The sequence below is a fragment of the Procambarus clarkii genome, chromosome 28, assembly GCF_040958095.1.
Source record: "Procambarus clarkii isolate CNS0578487 chromosome 28, FALCON_Pclarkii_2.0, whole genome shotgun sequence".
NCBI classification, from domain to species: Eukaryota; Metazoa; Arthropoda; class Malacostraca; order Decapoda; family Cambaridae; genus Procambarus; species Procambarus clarkii.
The window spans coordinates 14062643-14088942 of record NC_091177.1 but is presented as its reverse complement, the minus strand read 5'-3'; the positions used below and the strand labels follow the sequence as shown (position 1 = coordinate 14088942).

Below are 26300 nucleotides of genomic sequence, written 5' to 3'. Positions count from 1 at the left end.
ATGTTCCTTAATGGAGCCCTGTTGCTTATGCATCGTTAAACGCCTAGAAAGAGATGTTGTTGTCTTGCCTATATACTGGGTTTTTTGGAGCTTACAGTCCCCAAGAGGGCATTTGAAGGCATAGACGACGTTAGTCTCTTTTAAAGCATTCTGTTTTGTGTCTGGAGAGTTTCTCATGAGTAGGCTGGTCGTTTTTCTGGTTTTATAGTAAATCGTCAGTTGTATCCTTTGATTTTTGTCTGTAGGGATAACGTTTCTATTAACAATATCTTTCAGGACACTTTCCTCCATTTTATGAGCTGTGGAAAAGAAGTTCCTGTAAAATAGTCTAATAGGGGGTATAGGTGTTGTGTTAGTTGTCTCTTCAGAGGTTGCATGGCTTTTCACTTTCCTTCTTATGATGTCATAAGAAGGAAAGTGAAAAGCCATGCAACCTCTGAAGAGACAACTAACACAACACCAATACCCCCTATTAGACTATTTTACAGGAACTTCTTTTCCACAGCTCATAAAACGGAGGAAAGGGTCCTGAAAGATATTGTTAATAGAAACGTTATCCCTACAGACAAAAATCAGAGGATACAACTGACGATTTACTATAAAACCAGAAAAACGGCCAGCCTACTCATGAGAAACTCTCCAGACACAAAACAGAACGCTTTAAAAGAGACTAACGTCGTCTATGCCTTCAAATGCCCTCTTGGGGACTGTAAGCTCCAAAAAACCCAGTATATAGGCAAGACAACAACATCTCTTTCTAGGCGTTTAACGATGCATAAGCAACAGGGCTCCATTAAGGAACATATAATCTCTTCCCATAACCAAACCATCGCCAGAGAAATCCTAGTAAACAACACAGAAATCATCGATAGATACAGCGATAGCAAGCGGCTTGACGTTTGCGAGGCACTACACATCAAGAAGTCAACACCAGCAATCAACAGCCAATTATTGCACAACTATATTCTACCCACCTCAAGACTCCGCTCCAATATAGAAGCATCAAGAAATATGGACCAATAGGCTTTCTACAAACACTTCTATTCAATATCCATTGTTTCGTGTTCTGTCTTGTGTTGATGAAATTAATACCCTATTAACACTTTCGCGCTTTAGATTAGAGATAACTCGTCGCCGTTTTCTCTTACGATTCCGCATAACAGCCGAGTTTTCTCGTCCATCGAAAAAATATTTCTATAAATTCCATTTTTTAACTGAAATGAATGGGGATACTTTTGTTTTGTAGGGAATTTATTTGCGAATGTTTTGGTACCAGAATGAATATTATATCACATAAACTTCTATGAGTAAAAAAAAAATACACAAAGTATGTTTGGGGGTGTGGCGAGCGTGTGGCAGTGGGTTCCCTTTAGCCGTTGATATATCCAACACGTGGGAAATCTTTGTATGTGTTATGTATATGTCTGTGTAGGGAATTTTACTGCGATCACTGTCATACAAATTATAAAATGTTTCAACAAGTATAAACATGACAAACATCAAACGAACGAAAACAATGCGTTCGTTTCTGCCGCGAACGCATACTGAGCGACGTGGTTCTATATTTGGCGCTTCTCTTACACATGCTTTGTACAAATGTTATACAGTTCATCTTATAGAAAATTTTATTGCGAACACATTGGTATAAAAAAGAAATACGTACATAGAAAAGTAGGGTCAGGAAACGTATAAACTTTCCAAGCATGATTTCCCCCCTGTGTTTTCGCCAGTGCGCTCGCGGCTAACTACTCTCCACTTCACACACTCTTGCGGGTGGGCAATTACCTATATTAAACATTCATATGCATATGTCCGTGTAGAGAATTTTACTGCGATTCCAATGATACCAAAATTAGCGATGTAGGACAACTGTAGGCTTCGCAACCATTAAGAGAGTGGAAACATTTTGTTGCTGTTTGGCGCTCTCGGCGAGTGATCTGCATAGTTTTTTATTTGGTGTTGATACTCCTTATGCTTGGGCGGCATTTTATAGGTATTCTCTTATAGACAATTTCATTGCGAACACAGTGATACCAAATTTAAATACGTGCACCTTCAATTATTGTCAGGACAGTCAAAAGAGTGTACACTTTTCGGTCTTACCGCGTAGGCGCGCGAAGTGCCGAAAGCATCTGGGGTATTGTTTTTTTTTGAGCGCCGAGAGCGCGAAGTGTTAATACTCTTGTTCTGTCTTGTGTTGATGAAATTAATACCCTATTAATACCACATCTTGTTCTGTCTTGTGTTAATGCCACATCACCCCTTCCACCTCACTCAAATGTAGATATAAAATCGGAGATGCGTAAGTTCTATTCAGTTGTGTATTTGTGAACTAAAGTCTTTGAAAATGTAATAAGTTTTACGAAACGCGCTCGTGTCGCGTCAGACTAGAAATAACAAGTTATTTTGGAGAATTGATGTTTGATTTACTTCCAACAGTGAAACAAAATGTACGAAAGATTGAGAAAATTCGTGTTAGAATTATTAATCTTACTTTTTCGGTCATATTTAATAATATATGTCTACAGGAAAGACTGCTACCAAAATATACTAATAAACTATATATATATATATGTTGTACCTATTAGCCAGAACGTCGTACTCGGCCTACTATGCAAAGCCCGATTTGCCTAATAAGCCAAGTTTTCCTGAATTAATATACTTTCTCTAATTTTCTTCTTATGAAATGATAAAGCTACCCATTTCATTATGTATGAGGTCAATTTTTTTTTTTGAGTTAAAATTAACGTAGATATATGACCGAACCTAACCAACCCTACCTAACCTAACCTAACCTATCTTTATAGGTTAGGTTAGGTTAGGTAGCCGAAAAAGTTTGGTTTGGTTTGGTTAGGTTAGGTAGGTAGTCGAAAAACAATTCATGAAAACTTGGCTTATTAGGCAAATCAGGCCATGCATAGTAGGCTGAGAAGTGCGTTCTGGCTACTAGGTACGATATTATATATATATATATATATATATATATATATATATATATATATATATATATATATATATATATATATATATATATATATGTATATATATATATATATATATATATATATATATGTATATATATATATATATATATATATATATATATATATATATATATATATATATATATATATATATATATATATATATATATGTCGTACCTAGTAGCCAGAACGCACTTCTCTGCCTACTATGCAAGGCCCGATTTGCCTAATAAGCCAAGTTTTCATGAAATAATTATTTTTCGACTGCCTAACCTACCTAACCTAACCTAACTTTTTCGGCTACCTAACCTAACCTAACCTATAAAGATAGGTTAGGTTAGGTAGGGTTGGTTAGGTTCGGTCATATATCTACGTTAATTTTAAATCCAATTAAAAAAAATTTACCTGATACATAATGAATTGGGTAGCTTTATCATTTCATAAGAAAAAAATTAGAGAAAATATATTATTTCAGGAAAACTTTGCTTATTAGGCAAATCGGGCCTTGCATAGTAAGCTGAGAAGTGCATTCTGGCTACTAGGTACGATATTATATATATATATATATATATATATATATATATATATATATATATATATATATATATATATATATATATATATATATATATAATGTCGTACCTAGTAGCCAGAACGCACTTCTCAGCCTACTATGCAAGGCCCGATTTGCCTAATAAGCCAAGTTTTCATGAATTAATTGTTTTTCATCAACCTAACCTACCTAACCTAACCTAACTTTTTTGGCTACCTAACCTAACCTAACCTATAAAGACAGGTTAGGTTAGGTTAGGTAGGGTTGGTTAGGTTGGGTCATATATCTACGTTAATTTTAACTCCAATAAAAAAAAATTGACCTCATACATAATGAAATGGGTAGCTTTATCATTTCATAAGAAAATTAGAGAAAGTATATTAATTCAGGAAAACTTGGCTTATTAGGCAAATCGGGCTTTGCATAGTAGGCCGAGTACGACGTTCTGGCTACTAGGTACGACATATATATATATATATATATATATATATATATATATGTCGTACCTAGTAGCCAGAACTCTCTTCTCAGCCTACTATTCAAGGCCCGATTTGCCTAATAAGCCAAGTTTTCCTGAATTAATATATTTACTAGAGTTTTTTTCTTATGAAATGATAAAGCAACCCTTTTCTCTATGTATGAGGTCAATTTTTTTTTATTGGAGTTAAAATTAACGTAGATATATGACCGAACCTAACCAACCCTACCTAACCTAACCTAACCTATATTTATAGGTAAGGTTAGGTTAGGTAGCCAAAAAAAGCTAGGTTAGGTTAGGTTAGGTAGGTTAGGTAGACGAAAAAACATTAATTCATGAAAACTTGGCTTATTAGGCAAATCGGGCCTTGAATAGTAGGCTGAGAAGTGCGTTCTGGCTATTAGGTACGACATATATATATATATATATATATATATATATATATATATATATATATATATATATATATATATATATATATATATATATATATATATATATACATATCCATATCCATTAGCATATTATATTTTTTATATTATATATATATATATATATATATATATATATATATATATATAATATATATATATATTGGGCCATATATATATATATATATATATATATATATATATATATATATATATATATATATATATATATATATATATATATATATATATATATATATGACCCAATATTTGTGTATGTGTATTAAACAAATTTCCAGGTGTAATGTATATCCTTTCTCAAAGTACTGTATACAGTGTTCTATACAGTACTATACTGAACATTGTATACAGTACCTTGAGAAAGGATTTAGGTTACATTCAAAAATTAGGTTATTAATACACACACACTGGGTCTTTCAATAATAGCTATATTATTATTATTACAGTTATCACAAAATTGATTTGTGTTACTAGGGATGATGGAGACTTACAGTACTTAGCATGTTATGTACCATTATCAGCACCCAGAATGCTACATACCATGTTAATTTCCGGTATGCTATGTACCAGGGCAGTATCCAGCATGCTACGTACCAGGGGAAAGGGTGGCCACCAGCTGCAGGGATCCAGAGGACCTGAGAGCTGCCTGCTGAGATAGTGGCACCAGACGTACACCCTCATAGCTCTCCTCCCCCATTGCCCTGCTAGCAATGTTGTCCATGTTGTCTAGAGATCTGGTGCTCCAAAGAACATCATCGTGAATCTCTGAGGATAGTGTGAACCCAGGTGAAGGTGCAGTGGTAATCTGGAGGGCAGGTGAGGGAAGTTGCATCATAGGATTTGAGACACTTCCTCTGTGGCGAAGACCATTGGCAGTGCCGGCAATCACAGAATATGGGTCTCCTAAAGTACTTTCTCTCACACTAGACGCCCCACTGCAAGGAAAACAACTGCCTTCGACTGCCCTCCTAGCCTGTCTGGTGCTGTCCTGCCGTTGGAGACAGTTAAGACAGCCCCCAGAAGTCTTTCGACTGTTACTTTCACCTTCCTGAGAAGAACACAAACACATTTCAAACTCTCTCGCACTGGCTTCAGCTGCTACTCTGTATGCCTGGGTGTCCTCAAGCTGTTGGTTGAGGTTATTGGCCTCCAACACCTCTTCAGGATCACTGACTCTGAGTATAATGATTCCTGAACTATAGTCTTCCTCTCTGATCTCTTCTTCACAAAGGAGACCCTGGCCCACCTGTGGGTCTGAGTCCAAGGGAAGGGAGCTATTGACAACGATGATGCCCTCGGAGTCTTCATGGGGGTCGGGACCAGGGATGTAGTTTATAGTGATAGGGGCTGGGGAGGAAGCAGTGATGTTGGAGAAAGGTGAAGGGGGAGCTGGGGTGACTTCTGGCACATTCAAAGGTGTTGAACACCTTTTCTTGGAATCTCCTGTTGTTGTGGTTGTGACCGAGACTGGAACATCCTCCTCCTTTTCTGCTTTTTGTACTCTGTCAAAGAAAATTGTCATTAACATTTAGGAAACAATAAACTGCCTACCCATTTTTACTGGTTTGCTCAGTTCAATAGATTTGCAATGCCATATATGCAAGAATTAAAAAAATACATCTTGAAGGAGATCCCATGAAGGAATAAAGAAAAGATCAGTCAACAAACTAATGAATCAGTCAACAAAAATATGTAAGAGTATTTGATGTATGTTTGGATTTTGATGGAAGTGACTACAAAAAATTGAGACACTAAAATTGAGTGATTTTTATGCAGTACACTCTGCTGTGTTCAGCATTTATCCTTTAAACTCCTGCACCTGTTTACTCTAACATTGCAGAAGTTTACTATCTGCTGTGTACAAAAGCAGTAGGTGCTACCACTATGGCATAATGTGTTCACACTATCCCATAACCTGTTCACACAGTCATAAAATGTTTACACTTATTACACTTGCCCAAAATGCTATGCGTGCTAGTGGCTTTACAAGAATGTAAAATCAACTTCATTTTTATGTTCTCTGCTAACCCCCAATATAAATATATTCTTGTATATAAATAATAAATAAATAAATATATAAATATCATAATGTGTTCACATTTTTCCATAACATGCCCACACTATGTCAAAGTGTTCACACTATGCCATAACATATTCAAACTATGCCCTAAGATGTTCACAATATGCTATAATGAGTTCACATTATGCCATAACATATTCACAAAATGTTGTAATGTGTTCACAAAATGTTGTAATGTGTTCACAAAATGTTGTAATGTGTTCACAAAATGTTGTAATGTGTTCACAAAATGTAATGTGTTCACACTATGCCATAACTGTTCACACTATGTCATAACATGTTCACACTATGTCATAACATGTTCACAGTATGCCTTAACATGTTAACATTATGATGTAATGTATTCACACTATGCCATAATGTCTTCACACTATCATACACCGAGGTTACCTTAATGACTACACTGCTCTGCATTAAAATACAACACACCCGTGATGCGCCGAAAATAAATTCTTTCCAAAAAATTATTTTCTCTTCTTATATTGTTAAAATGCAGTCTCTCATCACAGGGGAAACTAAAAAAAACCCAGTGTTGAATGTAATGAGAAGCCATTTTCTGGGTGAGTCCCAGAGGCTCCCCGGAGCTATCTAGGTTGAATGGATATGTATAACTTTCTGGCATCAGTCAATGTGCATGGAGTTCTTGCCTACCAGGGATCACGAGCCAGAACCTGGGCCCCCTCAGAGAGGCACGAGGAGCAATGGCCTATAGAAACCGCCATGTGGTTGGGAGCATTTTATGCATGCCATCAACTGGGTCTGACACCCAGAAAGGTAGGCGTCCCAAAACAAACCCCTATTCTGGTGCAACTATTGCTACCGAAAGCCGAACGAGTGGACAGAACTCCCCAAATGAAAATTAGCAAACTAGTATGACGTCATCATGTTGCCACGCCGCTGTCTGCGCAACACCCCCTCCCCAGGATAGGGAAGAGGGAGCCCCTTCACAAGGTAGCATGCAGCCAGGATCCTGTTCGACGGCCAAAAACCCTGAGACCGAATGTCAACCCAAGATATGTTTGGCTGCCAAAGACTGCAGCCAAGGCAGCAAACTTTCAAATGTCATAGGTACAGGGATAGACCGCAGGCTAGCTAGACTTAATAACCCTGCAGACGACCTGAGAGATCCGAGCCCGGGAAAAGGGAAGGAGGGGAAACTGGGTTAACCCAAAGCGCATTCCCGGCCACTGAAGTCATGGTGCGCAAATAACAGCCGAGAGCCACAACCGAACGCAACACATGATGCACCCCTGGCCTGACCAACCAAGCATCAACAACCCAATGACCCCTACAGAAAGCAGCCGTCTCATTCTTCGCCAGAAAAGGAGACGGCTGCAACCGAACAAACCTACCACCAGGACCAAAGGAGCAGATACCTCTGCGCCGGAGGAGAGCATAAAGCTCCTCGACAGGACCCCCCCAGAGGCCAATGCCAACAGAAAAAGAGCGTTAAAAAAACAATCCTGAACCGAAGGGACCATTACAAACTAAAAAGACAGAAAAGAGAGCACCCGATCCAAAGGCCAGGGGCCAGATTCACGAAGCAGTTAGGTACTTACTTACGAATGTTTTTCTTCTTAGCATCTTTGTAGTGGCTACGTCAGTATTCAGGTAGGCATTTAAGAAGGAAAATCTTCGTAATTACACTGCCTCAATGTAAGGACGGGCTCGACCACTCGCAGCTTCATGTAAACTAGATATAACTCAATTTTTCTCTACTACACAACACGTAGGATCAATTTTATTACGTATAAACAAAGCATTTTAGTTGGCGAGTTTCATCAAGAGGCGTCCTTCGTGTTAACTATATATGCATTCTCTGCTTGAAACTTGTAGTAAATATGTCTTTTATGATATTAGAATGTTTTATAATAACAAAATATTATACCAGTAGTTATTAAGTAAATAAACACTGGTGAACATGAAATATGAGAGAAGGTGATGATCACAGGCTGATGGGAGCATTTCTATCGCCAAATGCCCCTGTTCACCTACTAATAAGTATAGCTAGGGGTGTACCTTAGCTATACATACCCCTTTTTAATTTATTGTTTGGTTTTATTTTTAAATTAAATCTGGGCAAGACGTAAAAGAAAAATTTGCTGAACAAATGATCTTAGGTATGGATAGGGGTAAAAACTTCACAAACTTTTCTCACTGAATATTTAAACATATAATTATGACTATATGGACTATTATGGCCTGTTAAAAAACCAGCGTTGAATGTAATGAAACGCCATTTTCTGGGCGAGTCCCAGAGGCTCCCGGAGCTATCCATGGCTGATAGGGATATCCTAACTATTTTGCATCAGTCAATGTGGGTGGAGTTCTAGCCTACCAGGGACCACGAGCCAGAACCTGGCCCCCTCACAGAGGCACGGGGAGCAATGGCCCATAGAAATGCACATGTGATTTGGAGCATTCTATATCTGCCATCAACCAGGACAGGCACCCAGAAAGGTAAGCGCCACAAAACAAACCCCTATTCTGGTTAACAACAAAAATTGACAAACGAGTGGACAGATCTCCCCAAAAGAAACACGAGCAAACAAGCATGATGTCACACGAGCCGCGCCGCATGTCTGCACAGCTCCTGAGCCCCAGACCTCCGAGTGGGCGATCCACACCTCAGTTCCTCGGTTGATGGGTTCGTGCATGGTCGATGCCGGCTCCTTCCGTTGGCTCTGCCGGACGTTCGGGCACCCGGAGGTGAACCTCTTCGCGTCGGCGTGGTCGAGGCGTCTTCCGGTTTACGTGGAGCCCTTCCCCGACTGCGAGGCCGTCGGGATCGATGCTTTTCGGCAGGACTGGTCAAGGTGGAGTTTCCTGTACCTCTTTCCCCCGGTTCAGCTGCTGCTCCAGGTCCTGGCTCACTTGGAGATTTACCAAGGTCGAGTGGTCCTCTTGACCCCTTGGTGGCCGGCCAGGCCGTGGTTTCAGGCGCTGCTTGCCCGGTATCCGAACCCGGAGGTTTTTCCACGGCTCCGCATCTTTCAGGAGATCTGGCCAGTCCAGTACATGACTGGTTCGCTCTTCTCCGCGAGTCTTCGCGATTGGTGTTTTTGACTCGTGTTTATCACCATCTTTATGGTGAGCAGGTGGCTTCCTTGTTGGTTTGTCACCTGCAAGTTTCCTCTTGGCGGCAGTATGAAGTTTCCTGGCGGTCCTTCCGGTTCTTTTTGACCCTGCGTCATTGTTCCTCGCTTTCGGTTCGGGTGGTGTTATCCTTTCTCTCTTGGTTGTTTCAGGACCATCATCTGATGCCTAATTCTGTCGCCTCGTATCGTGCAGTGCTGACGGAGCCGCTACAGCTTGCTTTCGGTATTGATGTTACTTCTGCGCCGTTTCGCAAGCTGTCTCGGGCGTTGTTTCACCTTCGGCCTGCTCATGCACTGCCTGAGCCGTCCTGGTCCTTGGACAGAGTGCTCATCTATCGTACCGCTCCTCGGTTTGTTGTGGCCCCTTCGGTTCAAGATTGTTTTGCTAAGACACTTATTCTGTTGGCATTAGCCTCTGGGGGTCGTGTGGCAGAGCTTCATGCTCTTCTCCGGCGCAGAGGTTTTTGCTCCTTTGGTCGTGGTCTTCGGTTTGTTCGTTTGCAGCCGTCTCCCTCTTTTCTGGCGAAGAATGAGACTGCTGCTTTCCGGAGGGGTCCATGGGTTGTAGATGCGTGGTTTGTCAGGCCGAGGGTTCACCATGTGTTGTGTCCGGTTGCGGCCCTCCGCCGTTATCTGCGCGCCACGGCTTCTGTGCCCGGGGACGCGCTTTGGGTTGATTCGGTTTCCCTTCTTCCCTGTTTGCGGGTTCGGGTGTATCAGGTCGTCCGCAGGGTTATTAAATCCAGCCAGCGTGCGGTCTACCCCGTACCCATGACGTTCGTAAGTTTGCTGCTCTTGCTGCTGTCTTCGGCAATATGACTTGGGCTGACATTCGGGCACGTTGGATTTTGGCGGTCGAACAGAGTTCTGGCTGCACACTACCTTGTTAACGTTCCTGGGCCCAGTCGGGCCTGTGTTGTTTTAGGTCGGCGGTTGCAGCCCATTGTCTCGGCTTTGTGTTGAGGAGTGGAGCACTGACCGCCTCCCGGGTAAGTCCCCTTGGTTTTCTTGGTAGTCTTTAGTGAGGTAGCTCCGGGAAGTCGTAGGGGCTCCCGCCAGAAAACCAGCGTTGAATGTAATAAAACGCCATTTTCTGGGCAAGTCCCGGAGGCTCCCCGGCATCCCCCCCGCCCTCCGGTCGGCGGTTTTTCACGGTTTTTGATATCCAGCCTCAGAACTGGGGTGTGGATCGCCGGCTTGGGGGTCTGGGGCTCCCCCTTCCCCCTCCTGGGGAGGGGGAAGCTGCACAGACATGCGGTGCGGCTCGTGTGACGTCATGCTTGTTTGCTCGTTTTTCTTTTGGGGAGTTCTGTCCGCTCGTTTGTCAATTTTTGTTGTTAACCAGAATAGAGGTTTGTTTTGTGGCACACTTTCTGGGTGCCTGTCCCGGTCGATGGCAGATATAGAATGCTCCAAATCACATGTGCATTTCTATGGGCCATTGCTCCCTGTGCCTCTGTGAGGGGGCCAGGTTCTGGCTCGTGGTCCCCGGTAGGCTAGAACTTCGCCCACATCGACTGATGCAAAATAGTTAGGATATCCATATCAGCCATGGATAGCTCCGAGGAGCCCCCGGGACTCACCCAGAAAATGGCATTTCATTACATTCAACGCTGGTTTTTTCACCCAGAGTGTTATAAACCCATGGAACTGCCTACCCGCTGAAGCCGTAACTGCCAAAATCCAGCTAAAAAATATCATTAGGACAATTGGCGGGATTTAACAAGCCGCCGGCTTTTTGTCCTCGTCGAGGCCACTAGATAGTTAGTGCCCCTTGGGTAAATTTAGGCAAATACATATGTAAATAAATATCATCCCTTCTCAAATCTTGAGAGCGACAAGGAAAGCTATACACTCTCTCAGAATTACGTAGGTAAACAAAAAATGTAACATATTTGTTTACTACAATGTCGGTGCTGACTGTGTAAGTTGAAAAAACATAGTTTTACTTCAAAATATACTAATTTATAAGAAAATTTGATGTAAATAAGTGGCAAGTGATTACGAATAAGCTCCAATATGCCAGCGCCGTGATTGGCTACAGCTGTAAGATGAAAAATGTTACCTTCTCGCTGATTGGCCAAACTAAAAGCCCTAGTGACATCTAGCAAGACCTAAGTGAACTACTTAAAATCTTCGTACATATACTTTTCTGAATCGCACTTTGCCGTGTTCTTGGCAGGTACTTAGGAACCTTTGTAGCATACATACTTACGAAGAAATACTTGGAGCTTCATGAATCTAGGTTCAGGACGGCTCAGGAGATGCACGAACAGGCCAGAGATGACAACGTGCAAGACAGCTTGTGAAATGGGGCAGAAGTAATATCAACACCAAATGCAAGCTGGAGCGGCTCCGCCAGCGCTGCACGATACAAGGCGACAGTATTTGGCATCAGATGATGGTCCTGGAACAACTACGAAAGAAAGGACAAAACAACCCTATCAGAGACCGTAGATCACCTACCCAGTGATAGGAAAAACAGGAAGGACCACCAAGAAACTTCATATTGCCCCTGAGACAAAGCAGGCAGGTGGGAAACCAACAAAGAAGCCACCTGCACCCCATACAACTGATGATAAACTCGAGTCAAACTCCTGACTCAAAGACTCAAGGAGAAGAACAAACCAGCCTTGTACCGGGCTGGACCGATCTGTTGAAACAGGCAGAGCTGCGGGAAGACCCTCGGGTTCAGACACCGAGCAAGCAGCACCTGAAACCAAGGCTGGGTCAGCCACCAAGGAGCCAGAAGAATGACTCTCCCCTGGTAAGTCTCCAAGCGAGCCAGGATCCAGAGCAACAGCTAAACTGGGGAAAGAGGTACAGGTAGCCCACCTCGCCCAGTCCTGCTGGAAGACATCAATATCGACAGCCTCGCAGTCGTGGAAGGGCGCCACGTATACCAGCAGACGCCTCGACCACGCCAACGCGAAGAGATCCACTTCTCGGGGCCCGAATGTCTGGCAGAGCCAACTGAACTAGTTGGTGTCGACCGTCCATTCTGTGGACAGGGAAATGAATTGAGACAGACCGTCCGCCAAGACATTGGACACCCCTCGAACGTGAACTGCCAGGAAAGCCAAACCCTAAGAACTCAGCAGACGAGTCACTCGAAGAGCCCAGCCCCAAAGAGCCAAGGACCACAGGGAACCACCCCTCGGTTCGGGCAATGAACCACCGGGGAACAGTCCAAATGGAGCCTGAGGGTAGATCCACAAGCGACCCGAATCTTCTGTAGTAACATCCACACAGCCGTGAACTCCCGCACTGTGCTGTGAGCCCGACAGAAGGACAGACCCTACCAACCCTGGCCAGCCTGGTGAGCACTGGTCACAAAGTCCCAGCCCAGGGACGACACATCCGTAAACACATCGAGCGAGGGCTCGGGTAAGTGCCAAGGCACTGAACCGCGAAATACCTGAAGAAGAAACCGGAGACGCAGCAACCAACGCAAAGCCCTCAGAGGCTGAACCCGGCGGTCGCGAAAGAGGCGGAAGGGACGTCCCCAAAGGAACCAGAACAGCCGACAAACCCACACCCGACCTAATGGGTAGACCATCATGGCAAAGTTCAGGCTCCCGCACAAACCCTCGAGCAACTGCCGCGTGACCTGGGAGCCCGCTCAGGAACAAACAAAGGTGGGAACGTAGGCGAAGCAGAGCCGCCGGAGGCAGAGACAAGGAAGTGGTCCGAATGTCCCTCACAAGACCCAGCCAAGACCGAACCTGAGAGGGAACCAGATGGGACTTCCACCAATTCACCAAGAACCTAAACCTGGCGAGCTGGGAAAGAACCAAATTCCTGGCGAGCAGACACGCGGGCTGGCTGGGAGCCCAAACCAGCCAGTTGTCGTGGTATGCCACAACCCAACACCCAACAGATGCAAGCGGGTCACCACGACCTGAGTAAGGCGTGCGAAAACGCGAGGCACCATATTCAAGCCGAATGGAAGGCAATGAAAGCAGTAACCTTGACGCCCCCACAACAAAACCTAGCAAGTCCCTGAACCTTGGATGAACAGGGACATGCCAATATGCGTTCTTGAGATCCAGGGACACCATTAAAGCACCCGGCTCCAACAGAAGATGGACTAGGGACAGTAGTCATCCAAAAGGAGGGACCAATAAACCCACGGGTTCAGACGGGACAAATCCAGAATGAACCAGAGATCCTCGCAGTCCTGTTTCGGGACCAGAAACAGGCGGGGAAACCCACCTGAGGGTCGAGGTCATTTTGACCACACCCAAGTGAACCCACTCCGAGACGACACGACAAAGCGCAGAAAATGAGGCCTGCCCCGAACCCCCCGTAGGAGGAGCCACCAAATGCCACAGCAGGCGGCACGAAATGACCCCCAAAGGCCCAAAAATCATGGGACCAGGTGCGAGTGAACAAAACGAGCCTCCCCTCATCGCCCCATCACGGGACGAACTGCAAAAGGGCTCATGCACCTTACGCAAACTTAAGTGGCACACAAGGCGATCCCCATGCCGAACAGAAAAAGACAGAACCGGAGGCTGCACCTGCCCCAAATCTGACACCACTGTCTTACCACAACCCTAGGGGGCCTCGTAGCCTGGTGGATAGCGCGCAGGACTCATAATTCTGTGGCGCGGGTTCGATTCCCGCACGAGGCAGAAACAAATGGGCAGTTTCTTTCACCCTAAGTGCCCCTGTTACCTAGCAGTAAATAGGTACCTGGGAGTTAGTCAGCTGTCACGGGCTGCTTCCTGGGGGGGGGTGTGTGTGTGGTGTGGGGAAAAAAAAAAAAAAAAAAAAAAGTAGTTAGTAAACAGTTGATTGACAGTTGAGAGGCGGGCCGAAAGAGCAAAGCTCAACCCCCGTAAAAACACAACTAGTAAACACAACGGGAAAAACCCCGAGCCTTGGCACGACCCTTCTGGGAAGGCCCCCCACGAGCCCCCCGGAGAACTGACAAGTCAGACATAGGATGGCAACTAGCCGAAGCCGCCTGTAGATACAGCACCACAGCAGATTCTGCAAATAGCAGAGGACAAAAAGGTGAAAACAACCAAAGAGCCAGGGGCCAAAGCAGATTCTAAAGAAGCAGCAAGCCCTGCCTGCAGACATGCGAGTCAAGAAGCAAAAAAACTGCAAAACCATATTCCAAAGAGCGGCACGAACAGCCTCAACAATGCACATGACGCACACACCGCCAAGGGCAGCGCAGCAGACCCAGAGGAGGTCCCAAGCACCTCCACATCTAACTCGAGCCAATCCAAGGACAGCTCGAGGAGGGAGAAGAAACACAGGGCCGAAGCCAGCAGGCCACGTGTACACAAATCCTCCGCAACCAAAGCAGCCGAAAGGGAAGAAACTTGCACATGAAGCTGCATCACATCAACATCTCGCAGAAGGGCAGGGGCGAACAAATAAGCATTGAAATGCTTGAAGTTGCCTCCCCCCCCCCCAGGTAAACCTACATTATCATTTGAACCTCCCTGCACTCGAGCGTGCGGGACCAACAGAATGTGTGCCAAGCCTCCAAAGAGAAGCGCGAGCAATCTGCCAACCAGGACAACTCCGGAACTTCATAACAAACCCAGTATGGACACGAAGATCCATACATGAAGGAACACGGATCCATCACAAAAGCATAATCTGGCTCGCGGAGAAGGTAAGCCGCAGGGCTTCCCGCATCACTTGTGACGGGACGGGGGAAGCCAAAAACCTCCGGAAGGACAGGACCGAAAAACCCACCGGATCACGAACTGAATCCGGGGAGGGGTAGACACCAAATCCAACTCGTACAAGGAGGGAGCGAATGAGAACTCCCTCTCCTTGTAACACCAAGCCCTGCTCTGAGGGTATAAAAACCCAGGCGGGGTCCAACGGGGCCCAAGGCCTCCCAAATCAACCCCTCCCCTGCCCCGGAAGTCTCTCTCTAAGGACCCAGGGCCGAGCCAACCCCCTGCCTCTAAAGAAAAGGCGGGAGCCGCCAAAAAAGCAGGAACGAAGGGGACCCACTGGTCAGACCCAGAAGCTCCGGCTGAAGGACCAGGCTCGAATGCCTCCACCCCAACCCCAGAAGGGGACTCCCCTGAGACCGCCCAAGTCTCAACACCAACTAGACCCTGCCCCGACTTCGAAACCCTCAAGATGCTTCGGAGCCAGAAGCAAAGAGGGAGGAACCGGATGCACAACAGAAGGGGAAGGATTAGGAGGGGTGGACAGAACCAGAGCCAAAGCGACTCCCACCCTCAAGTCCGGGTCCCTATAACCAAAACGAGGCAGTCTCGGGGCATCCGGGGCCGCAACCAACCAAGTGCATTGCAGCAACCTGAACCGAGCATGCAACGCAGCAGCTGCTTGCACCCTCATATCATGTTCAGTAGCTTGAGTGAACCGGAGCACGTACAAACAACAAACATCGCACGACTCCGGGTCAAAAGAATCACCAACCCAGCAGGCAGCATGGCAGAGGCACAATCTGTGAGTGTCCCCCCTGAGACAAATAAATAAATAAATAAATAAATATATAAATAAATAAATAAATGTTTATTTAGGTAAGGTACATACATACAAGAAATTTTTACAAAGATTGGTTGACTTATAGGTAGAGCTAGTACATACAATGCCTAAAGCCACTATTACGCAAAGCGTTTCGGGCATGAAAAACTTAAATGACAAGCTTAATACTAATTGAGCATAAAGAGTAGAATGAAAACAAGAAATGAAAACATAGCTGAAAAAGCAGCACAAATACAATTATGTCGACAAACAAAAAAACAGGCATTGGTTGACAATAGAAGGGTAAGGTAGGTTACAGGGAATTTATTAGGTATAGCTTCGTTTTTATCTTAAACTGGTTGAGAGAGGTACAGTCTTTAACATGGTTGGGAAGGTCATTCCACATTCTGGGCCCCTTGATTTGTAGAGCATTTCTAGTTTGATTAAGTCGTACTCTAGGAATATCAAAACTGTATTTATTTCTGGTGTAATGCTCATGGGTTCTGTTACAACCTTCTATGAAGCTTTTGAGGTCAGGATTGGCATTACAGTTTAGCGTTTTATATATGTATAATACACATGAGAGAATGTGCAGTGACTTAATGTCTAACATATTCAGAGATTTGAGTAGGGGTACCGAGTGATGTCTGGGGCCAGAGCATCAGAGGGACAGAGCATCCTTTGTGTGAGAGTCCCCTCTCACACAAAGCAGGAGGGGACTCAAGAGTCACATCCATTGGACCACGGAGCCTCTGCAGGGTTTCCCAGGGCCCTTAGCCTTGTTAACACGCTAAGAGAAGCCCAGGCAGGGTACTGCGAACCGGCCCCCCAAGTCTACCAAGTGAACTTCTAAAAGCTGAACCCCTGGAACGTGTCCACTCACGGGGGGCCTAGAGGGGAATACCACCAATACACAGAAGGGAAGAAAATACACCGATCCCAATAAGAGAGAGGGGGAAGGACAAAGGCAGACCCCCACCCCTCCACCAGGCAGGAACAACAAACACAAAAGAAAAACCCCGCAAGAAGATAACGTACCCAGGCGGAACAGATCCGGCTCTATAATAGGTAATAACTAGCTGTGCAGTATCCTGTGCCCCTACCAGTGACAAAAACTACCTCCTACCCAGAGACAAACAAGGGCAACAAAACCCCAGCTGACCCCAACGGCAGCCAAGTACCGAGCAGTAAAAGACACAGAGGAGGTAGATCCCAAGGTGACTTGTGGAAGGAGGCCCCAAGCCCCAAAGGCAGTACTTTCTGGGCACCTAGGGAAGGGAACCCTAGATGCATGCAGCCCAAGTACAATAGAATATTTCTCCTTGCTCATACACCACCTGTAGAGACAGCCCACACCACAAGGCACAGAATTGAGACAAAAGCAGGAGCCAGAGGCACACAACTATTCCAGAATCGCATCAGCAAAGAACTGATGGTTGGAGCGCCGGTGCAGGGGGCTGGGACTCCCCCTTCCCCCTCCCGCGGCGGGGGAGGGGGTTGCAGACAGCGGTGCGGCAACGTGATGACTTCATGCTAGTTTGCTAATTTTCGTTTGGGGAGTTCTGTCCTCTCGTTCGGCTTTTGGTAGCAATAGTTTCACCAGAATAGGGGTTTGTTTTGGGATGTGTACCTTTCTGGGTGTCAGACCCGGTCGATGGCAAACGTAGAATGCTCCCAACCACACGGGGGTTTCTATAGGCAATTGCTCCTCACTCCTCTTTGAGGGGGCTAGGTTAAGGCTCGTTGTCACCAGTAGGCAAGAATTCCATGCACATTGATTGATGCCAGAAAGTTATACATATCTATTCAGCCTGGATAGCTCTGGCGAGCCGACGGAGCTCCTCCCAGAAATGAACTGTTGCACAAAAAAAAATATTGAAATAGCCACTATTAGATTTCGACCACCACAGGATGCAAAATGTTAAATGACTCCAGAGCCATAAGGGCACTGCAAGTGTCAACTATAATGACAAAGGAACATTGATGTCAGAAAAATAGTTGACGAAGAACTCACAAAACTGCAAAAATTATGCAGTGAAGATGCTAGTCTCCTGGGTTAGGCGGCACATATTGGTTTGGTCAGAAAAGACAACAGAGTAGCCAACACCATCAACAGACTTAGACCCATTTGTGAATAGTGCAACAGAGTGTGAGTTCGAAGAAAAGAGTTCGAGTGGTATCCTCACATTCCAGTGGTATCCTCGCCTTCAAATAGTCCCCTTACCTTCCAGTGGTCCCCTCTCACCATCCAGTGGTCCCTCTTACCTTCCAGTGGACCCCCTTACATTTCAGTGGTCCCTGAACTTCCAATGGTCTCCTCACTTTCCAGTGGTCCCCTCACCTTCCAGTGGCTCCTCACCTTCCAGTGGCTCCCTCACCCTCCAGTGGTCCTCCCCTCACCTTCCACTGGTCTCCCTCTCACCTTCCAATGGTCCCCCCCTGTCACCATCCAGTGGTCCTCCCTCACCATCCAGTTGTCCCCCTTACCTTCCAGTGGACTCTTTGCCTTCCAGTGGTCCCTGACATTCCAATGGTCTCCCTGACCTTCCACTGGTCAGCTCACCTTCCAGTGGCCCCCTGACCTTCCAATTATTTCCCCTCACCTTCCACTGGTTAGCTCACCATCCAGTGTTTCCTTCACCTTCCAGTGATCCCCTCACATTCCTGTGGTCCCGCATCTTCCTGTGGTCCCTAAACTTTCAGCAGCTATTGACCTTCCAGTATTCCCCTCACCTTCCAGTATTCCCCTCACCTTCCAGTGTTCCCCTCACCTTCCAGTGTTCCCCTCACCTTCCAGTGTTCCCCTCACCTTCCAGTGTTCCCCTCACCTTCCAGTGTTCCCCTCACCTTCCAGTGTTCCCCTCACCTTCCAGTGTTCCCCTCACCTTCCAGTGTTCCCCTCACCTTCCAGTGTTCCCCTCACCTTCCAGTGTTCCCCTCGCCTTCCAGTGTTCCCCTCACCTTCCAGTGTTCCCCTCACCTTCCAGTGTTCCCCTCACCTTCCAGTGTTCCCCTCACCTTCCAGTGTTCCCCTCACCTTCCAGTGTTCCCCTCACCTTCCAGTGTTCCCCTTAACCTCGAAGTGGTCTCTCACCTTCAGAGATTACCCTCACCTTCCAGTATTCCCCTCACCTTCCAGTGTTCCCCTCACCTTCCAGTGTTCCCCTTAACCTCGAAGTGGTCTCTCACCTTCAGAGATTACCCTCACCTTCCAGTATTCCCCTCACCTTCCAGTGTTCCCCTTAACCTCGAAGTGGTCTCTCACCTTCAGAGATTACCCTCACCTTCCAGTGTTCCCTGAGCTTCTAGTGGTTCCTCACCTTCCAGTGGTCCTTCACCTTCCAGTGGTCCCTTACCTTCTTATTTCCTGGATCATCTCAAAGAACTGTGCCTTACTCTTCCTCCTCCGCCTCTGTTCGTTCTCTTTCTGTGAAATAAATTATCCATAACATAACAAAACAAAAATATGAACATCTATGATATTGTAATATTGAAAGTTAATTCGAGATCTTTATATTTACAATACTGCATATTAAACATAAAAGATACTAAAGCATCCAGCAACCCTGAACTCCTCGGGCACAAGCTCTATGGGCTGAGGATTCCAGAGACGCGGGTTTGATTCCTTTGTATGGCTTTAATATTTTTTCAGATATATCACATACTTGTGATTTAATTGATATAAAACATACGCTTGCATGTTTACTCTTTAAAGATATACTAATGCAATTTTAGATGTATTATACTGTCTTAGGTGTTATAAAAATAATAATTAACCATTCTAATTAACACCATTAAAACAACTTAAGGATTCTAAAAACCATTATATTATGCAAATTTAATCTATTTTGATTTATATGCAAATTTAAGTGAGGTGTGTGGAGCTTCAAACTGATGGAGCATCATGAAAGTAGTTCATTATCTACAGACTGTCAAAATGATGTTATAACAGCAGCTGAAAGCTTAGTCATCAGGATGAAATATATAATGACACCAAAAAGTCAGTACGACAGTTATAATTATGCCAGATAGTCGGGATGACGGATACAATGACGCGAGACAATTGGGATGAGATATATATAGAGAGGCCAGACGGTCGGGATGCACAACCAAAGATTACATTCACTCCAAAAAACCAGCGTTGAGTGTAATGAAACGCCATTTTCTGGGTGAGCCCTAGAGGCTCCCTGGAGTTATCATGCTGATATGTGTTATATTAGTCTAGGGCATCAGTCAATTATAGTTTAACCTACCAGGAATCTTGAGCCAGAACCTGGCCCCCTCAGAGAGGTAAAGGGAGCAATGGCCTATAGAAGCCCCCATGTGGTTGGGGGCATTCCATGTTTGCCATCGACTGGGGATGGTACCTAGAAAGGTAGGCATAACAAAACAAACCCCCCCCACCCCCTGGTAAGAAATTGCAACCGAAACCAAACAGGGAGGCAGAACTCACCCTACATCTAAAGGAAACAAGCAAACGTCACACATCACTGCCGCATTGCCTGTTTGCGCAGCTCCCCCCACTCGGAGCCCCGGACCCTTTGCACTGGCTACCCAAGCCATCCAGTTCAGAGGCTGAGCATCAACAAAAAACAGAACCGCCGGCCAGAGGGAGGGTTGTCAGGGAGCCTCCGGGGCTCACCCAGAAAATGGAGTTTCACTACAGTCAGCACTGGTTTTCTGTGGGGAGCCCCTACGGCTCCCTGGAGCTACATCACCAAAGATAAGGAATTAGGGACGTACCCAGGAGGTGGATGCCACTCGCTCCTCGGCACAACGAGGAGTCGATTTTCGAAAATCCCACAAAGTCGACACAACGGGCTGAAACCTGTGACCCAAAGCCATACATGGACGACTAAGACCAGGAACGTTGATGAGATAATGCGCAACCAGGACCCTGTTCGACCCCCAAAATCCCCGTGCCCGAATGTCAACCCAGGACATACTGCTGAAGACAGCAGTCAAAGCAGCAAACTTACGAATGTCGTGGGCACAAGGATAGACCACAGGCTGACTAAACTTAATGACCCTGCAGACGACCTGGAGACCCACGCCCTGGAACAGGGAATGAGGGAAACCAGATCAACCCAAAACGCATCCCCAGCCACAGAAGCCGAGGGGAGCAAGTAACGGCAAAGAGACGCAACTGGCCAAAACACATGATGCACCCCCAGCCTTACCAACCAAGCATAAATGACCTAAGGACCCCTCCGGAAAGCAGCTGTCTCGTTCTTCGCCAGGAAAGAAGGAGGCTGCAACTGAACAAACCGACCAACAGAACCGAAAGAGCAGAAAACCCGTGCCAGAGGAGAGCATGAAGCTCACAAACCCAACCCCCAGAGGCCAATGCCAACAAAGAGAGATCCTTGGAAAAACAATCTTGACCAAAGGGGCCACCACAAACCTAGGTGAAGAGAAAAAAGAACACCCTGTCCAAGGACCAGGACAGCTCGGGTGGTGCATGAGCAGGCCGAAGGTGAAATGTAACAAGAGAGCAGTACATAGTAGAGCAGCATGGAAAAAGCCACAGGCATAGTGCCAGACAAGTGGTGCCACACAATGGAAAAGTTACACCTTTGTAGAAGTTAACCAGAGGGACAGGTCAACGGTCACTGAGTCATGAGGTGGTCAGAGTTGATGCCGTCATGATAATCTACAGGGATTAAACCCTTCACATCAAATGCAACCCTCATGTTCAGCTGGGGAGCAGGAGATCATGGAAAGAACAGTAGAGTGGGAGAAACCCATGAGGACGGTGTTGGTGGACAATGGGAGAGAACTTCATCTTGAGGAAAATTGTATAACACCATTCAAATAAGTACGGCTCTCTTGAACTAAAGCACCTTATCACTCACATTTATTCTTTTCCTCTGGACTATAGTTAGGAAAGTGTCTATTTAATTGTTTCAAATAGTCATATATTGTAAAGTGTCATTCCCATGTGTATTAATGGTTCCTTGTGTTAGTGATATTGGGTCTTCCATCCCCTTTGCCCTAGTGACCTAGTGTCCTTAATTATCCAGTACTCCTCCCCCATCCGTCCTTTGATGAGGTGTTAGTATTGAGTGTGCCCCACCTTATTCTTGTGTACTTTATAGTTCCCAAAGTGGTCAGGATTATTCGAGTGACAGGCCAGGATCCTTGTATCATTCAGTTGTCCCTTTCACCTGTCCTGGTAGGATTATACAATCTACAAGTCCTACGAATCTCACTCCAGTCACACATCACTGTGTGATGTGTGACTGGAGTGAGATTCCACACTCTCACTCTCCCACACTCTTTCTCCCTCACTCCTTTTCACGTTCTATTCCCTTTCGTTGCCTACGTAGTTCTCAGTCCATATTGATTAATTGTTTAGTCCTCGTAAGACGGCCCGAGTGTTAACATCTTACAAGATCGGTAGAGCCTCCGTTAATACAATAGAAGTAATGGAGGCAGTGCGGAAGATTGTCACCCCTGAAACAGGGGCAATGAACAACCTTTGTCCTCGCACAAAGCGAGAGAGGACTTGGAAGACATGCTCATGGTCACCCTGAGCCCTATGGGGATTTTTAGGGCCCGCAGGGGGAAGGAATCCCTACGGGTAACCCAGGCACTGAGTTAGCTAAGCCGGTTGAACCCTGCCTAATACTAGGCAAATTGGCCACCAGTAGAAGTCGTGGAACCTCAAGGGCACCAGAGGAGGACTAACAAACAAAACCTAGGCGGGCCTAATGTGTAGTTAGGCAGACCTCCAAAAGACTCCCCACTACCTTGTGCTTCAAACTTACACAGTTCCTGTTCTACCCACTTCCCCAATATTAGTACTTAGGACTAATTAAGTACTTCATCTCTACCAGTGTAATCACCTCTGTCATTTTATATTGTTAATATAAAACCTATCTACAATGTACTTTTTCACCTTACCTGATACTATGTTAGATTAGGGACATGCCCGAAACGCTGTGTGTGTTAGTGGCTTTGCAAGTATATAAAAGTATCACTAATGTAATCTCACCAACCCATTGAACCTTCTTGTAAATAAAATATTATTATTATTATTATTATTAAGAAAGGCTAGAAATAAAAGCAAAACCCCCAAAAATCCCACAAACAAACAAACTGGCAGCCTAAGAGAATCGTCAGGTGCTGCGTGTGTGCAGGCTGCGCCAGCCACAATGTGCCCTGCCCAGCAACAAATCACTCCCTACCTAGGGCAAAACGAAAAAACCAATCCCAAGAGCGAAGTCAATGCCAAGCGTCGGAGACCTCGACAGGAATCAGTCCCGAATCCCCCAAGGGAAGACCACCCTGAAATGCAAGGTTAGTACTCACAGGATGCCTAGGTAAGCTGGCCCTAGGTGCATGCAGCCCTGTGTGGCCAGCCACGCAGGGCAAAATCTGGAACAGGAAAGCGAGGCCAGAGGTGGAGTCTGACCACCAAGAACATTAGTCAAGAACTGGGGTGGTGAATCACCTGCTTGCCTGAGCGTGCTTCCCCCTTCCCCTTTCAGGGGGTGGGGGTACTAATGAGCAACTGCACTAGTTGGATGACAATTTACTTGTTTTATTTTGGGGGAGATTCTTTGCTCTGTCTGGACGTAAGTTGAAATTTTCACCAGTTGGGGGTTTGTATTGTTTCACTTATATTTCTGGGTGCCCTCCCCAGTTAATGGCAGACATGACATACTCTAAATGTAGAGTGCTCATATGGGTTGCAACCCATCCTCCGAACTGACAGTACATTTTAATACTAAGTGTAATAAGTACATTTCCTGACTATCATACATAGTACATAATTGCACTTATGGGGCTGTTACATTTACCTCTCCATTTAATTCTCCTCATTTTCTGTTAAGACATTCAGAATTTTAGGATGAAGTTTTAAAGTTCAGTTTGCTATACTCAAGTTTTAAATATGAGGAATTTATTTTTCAGTTTTATTAAACAATAGAGATTTTATACAAAATTTGAAAATATCCTGAGTTACTTTACAATTTATTGAAATATTTTAGTTTTGTTTTATTTGCTTTATAAAACTGTAATATCAATATAGCTATAGGTGAAGAAGTAATTGTAATTAAGAAGCAATAAACTGCTTATCTTCAAAAACTAAGACGGGTAGGTTAGGTCGTGGTTTTCTATTCAGCTTTTCAGGTAAACTCAAATATTCAAAATATATTTGACAGTACGATTTAATATTCACAATGTATTTGACAGTACGATTTAATACTAAGTGTAAATAAGTACAATTCCTGACTTCCATACATAGTACATAATTGTACTTATGGGGCTGTTACATTTACCTCCCCATTTTTGGAGGAAGGGCTGCATATGACCATTGCTCCCTGCGCCTCTCTGAGGGGACCAGGTTCTGACTTGTGGTCTCCGGTAGACATAAGAACTCTAGTGACTGATGACCTCAAACTATATTGTACATGTCAGTTTGGATACCTTCAGGGAGCCGACGGGGGTCCGTCTAATTACCCAAAGCTACCTAACAATCTACCCAAAGCTTCCTAACATTACATTAGTCATGAATAAATACTATATATTTATTCATTATAATGTTGGTGCTCAATGTAAAACATGAAACATATTTTTATTCTGAAAAAGAATCATTTCATAACAAAATTAGACAAAAATAAGCTGCTGCTGATGCCAAAGCAAGTCGACGGTCCAAGCGATAATGTTGTGGAGCGACTTATCCAAGACACATTGTTGCCTGGAAAGTGTTTGCTGGCATATCAGCCTCTGTATGTACCTAACCTAACAAACCTACCAAAACACAACCTAACAAAACCTAACCTAACCTAACAAAACCTAACCTAACCAAACCTAACCTAACCTAACCTAACCTAACCTAACCAAACCTAACCAAACCTAACCAAACCTAACCTAACCTAACCAAACCTAACCAAACCTAACCAAACCTAACCAAACCTAACCTAACCAAACCTAACCTAACCAAACCTAACCTTACCAAACCTAACCTAACTAAACCTAACCTAACTAAACCTAACCTAACTAAACCTAACCTAACTAAACCTAACCTATCCAAACCTAACCTATCCAAACCTAACCTATCCAAACCTAACCTATCCAAACCTAACCTATCCAAACCTAACCTATCCAAACCTAACCTATCCAAACCTAACTTAATATAACCTCTTGGCAACAATATATCTTGGATAAGTTGCTCCACAACAGTGTCACTTGGATCGTCGACTTTCTACCCGCCAAATACACACCGAAACTATGACGTTGGTACAACGTTCGAACAAGTTTTAACACCTCCTAACCAGTTATAACAACCAATAAAGTAAATTGTAACAACGTTTTAATACGTCATAAATATGTCAAGCCAAGATGTAATAAAGTTGTTACAAGTTGTAACAAGCGGAAAATAGAGACAGTTTCGGTTTGTGTTTCCAGGGTATGGCCTCTCATGCCACTTAGTTTTGTCTAATTTCGTTATAAACTTATATTAAGTCAGTAAAAATATGTTTTTTCATGTTCTACCTTCAGCACCAACATTATATTGAGTAAATATATCATATTTCTTCATTACTTACATAATACTAGGAAGCTTTGGGTAGCTTGGAGTAGATTTGGGTAGCTTTGGGTACAGACAGATCGGCCAACGGAGCTCTCCACAGAAATCTACCACTTACGGGCTATTCACACCTGTGCTACCTCTTGGGTGCCTTAATCTCAATCAACCATCAATCAATCAATTGATCAGGATGACTAGAATAGTGAGGCAAGACTGCCGGATGACAGCTATAGTGGTGCCAAAAGTCAGATTGAAAGGAATAGTGACACCACAGAATTCAAATGCCAGGTATAGTGATGCTAGAGTCGAGATGACAGGTATAGTGATAACAGGGAGTTGGGATGACAGATATAGTGATGCCAGAGTCGAGATGACAGGTACAGTGATAACATAATACATGAGCGTCAGCAAAGAATAATGTTAAATATTACAATGCAATTCTAAACAGGCATCAAAGCCTGGACCATGATTTATCAAGCATTCATGCTTCATCTTATGAAACCTATACATTTTCCAACAATCACAGTGACTTTGTCTACATTTATATAAAAGTTTATAAGCTTTGAAGGAGTAAGAGGCTGTTTATAACAATAATAACCTTAGATTGTGAAGTTCTGATATTCTTAAACTGCTTAATAAATGAAAACAA

General features: G+C 44.6%; 1 protein-coding gene across 4 annotated transcripts in view; it reads right to left on the bottom strand.

Moving 5' to 3' along the window:
- Positions 1–26300, bottom strand: part of LOC123754965 (uncharacterized) — a 367030-nt gene that overhangs the window by 11953 nt on the left and 328777 nt on the right. For all 4 annotated transcript variants that reach the window (XM_069332916.1, XM_069332917.1, XM_045737318.2 and 1 more), the window contains exons 13-14: positions 19473–19543; positions 5062–5969 (exon numbers count right to left, since the gene is read on the bottom strand). In XM_069332916.1, the coding sequence (XP_069189017.1) occupies positions 5062–5969; positions 19473–19543 (979 nt within the window). The remainder of the gene's footprint in view (positions 1–5061; positions 5970–19472; positions 19544–26300) is intronic.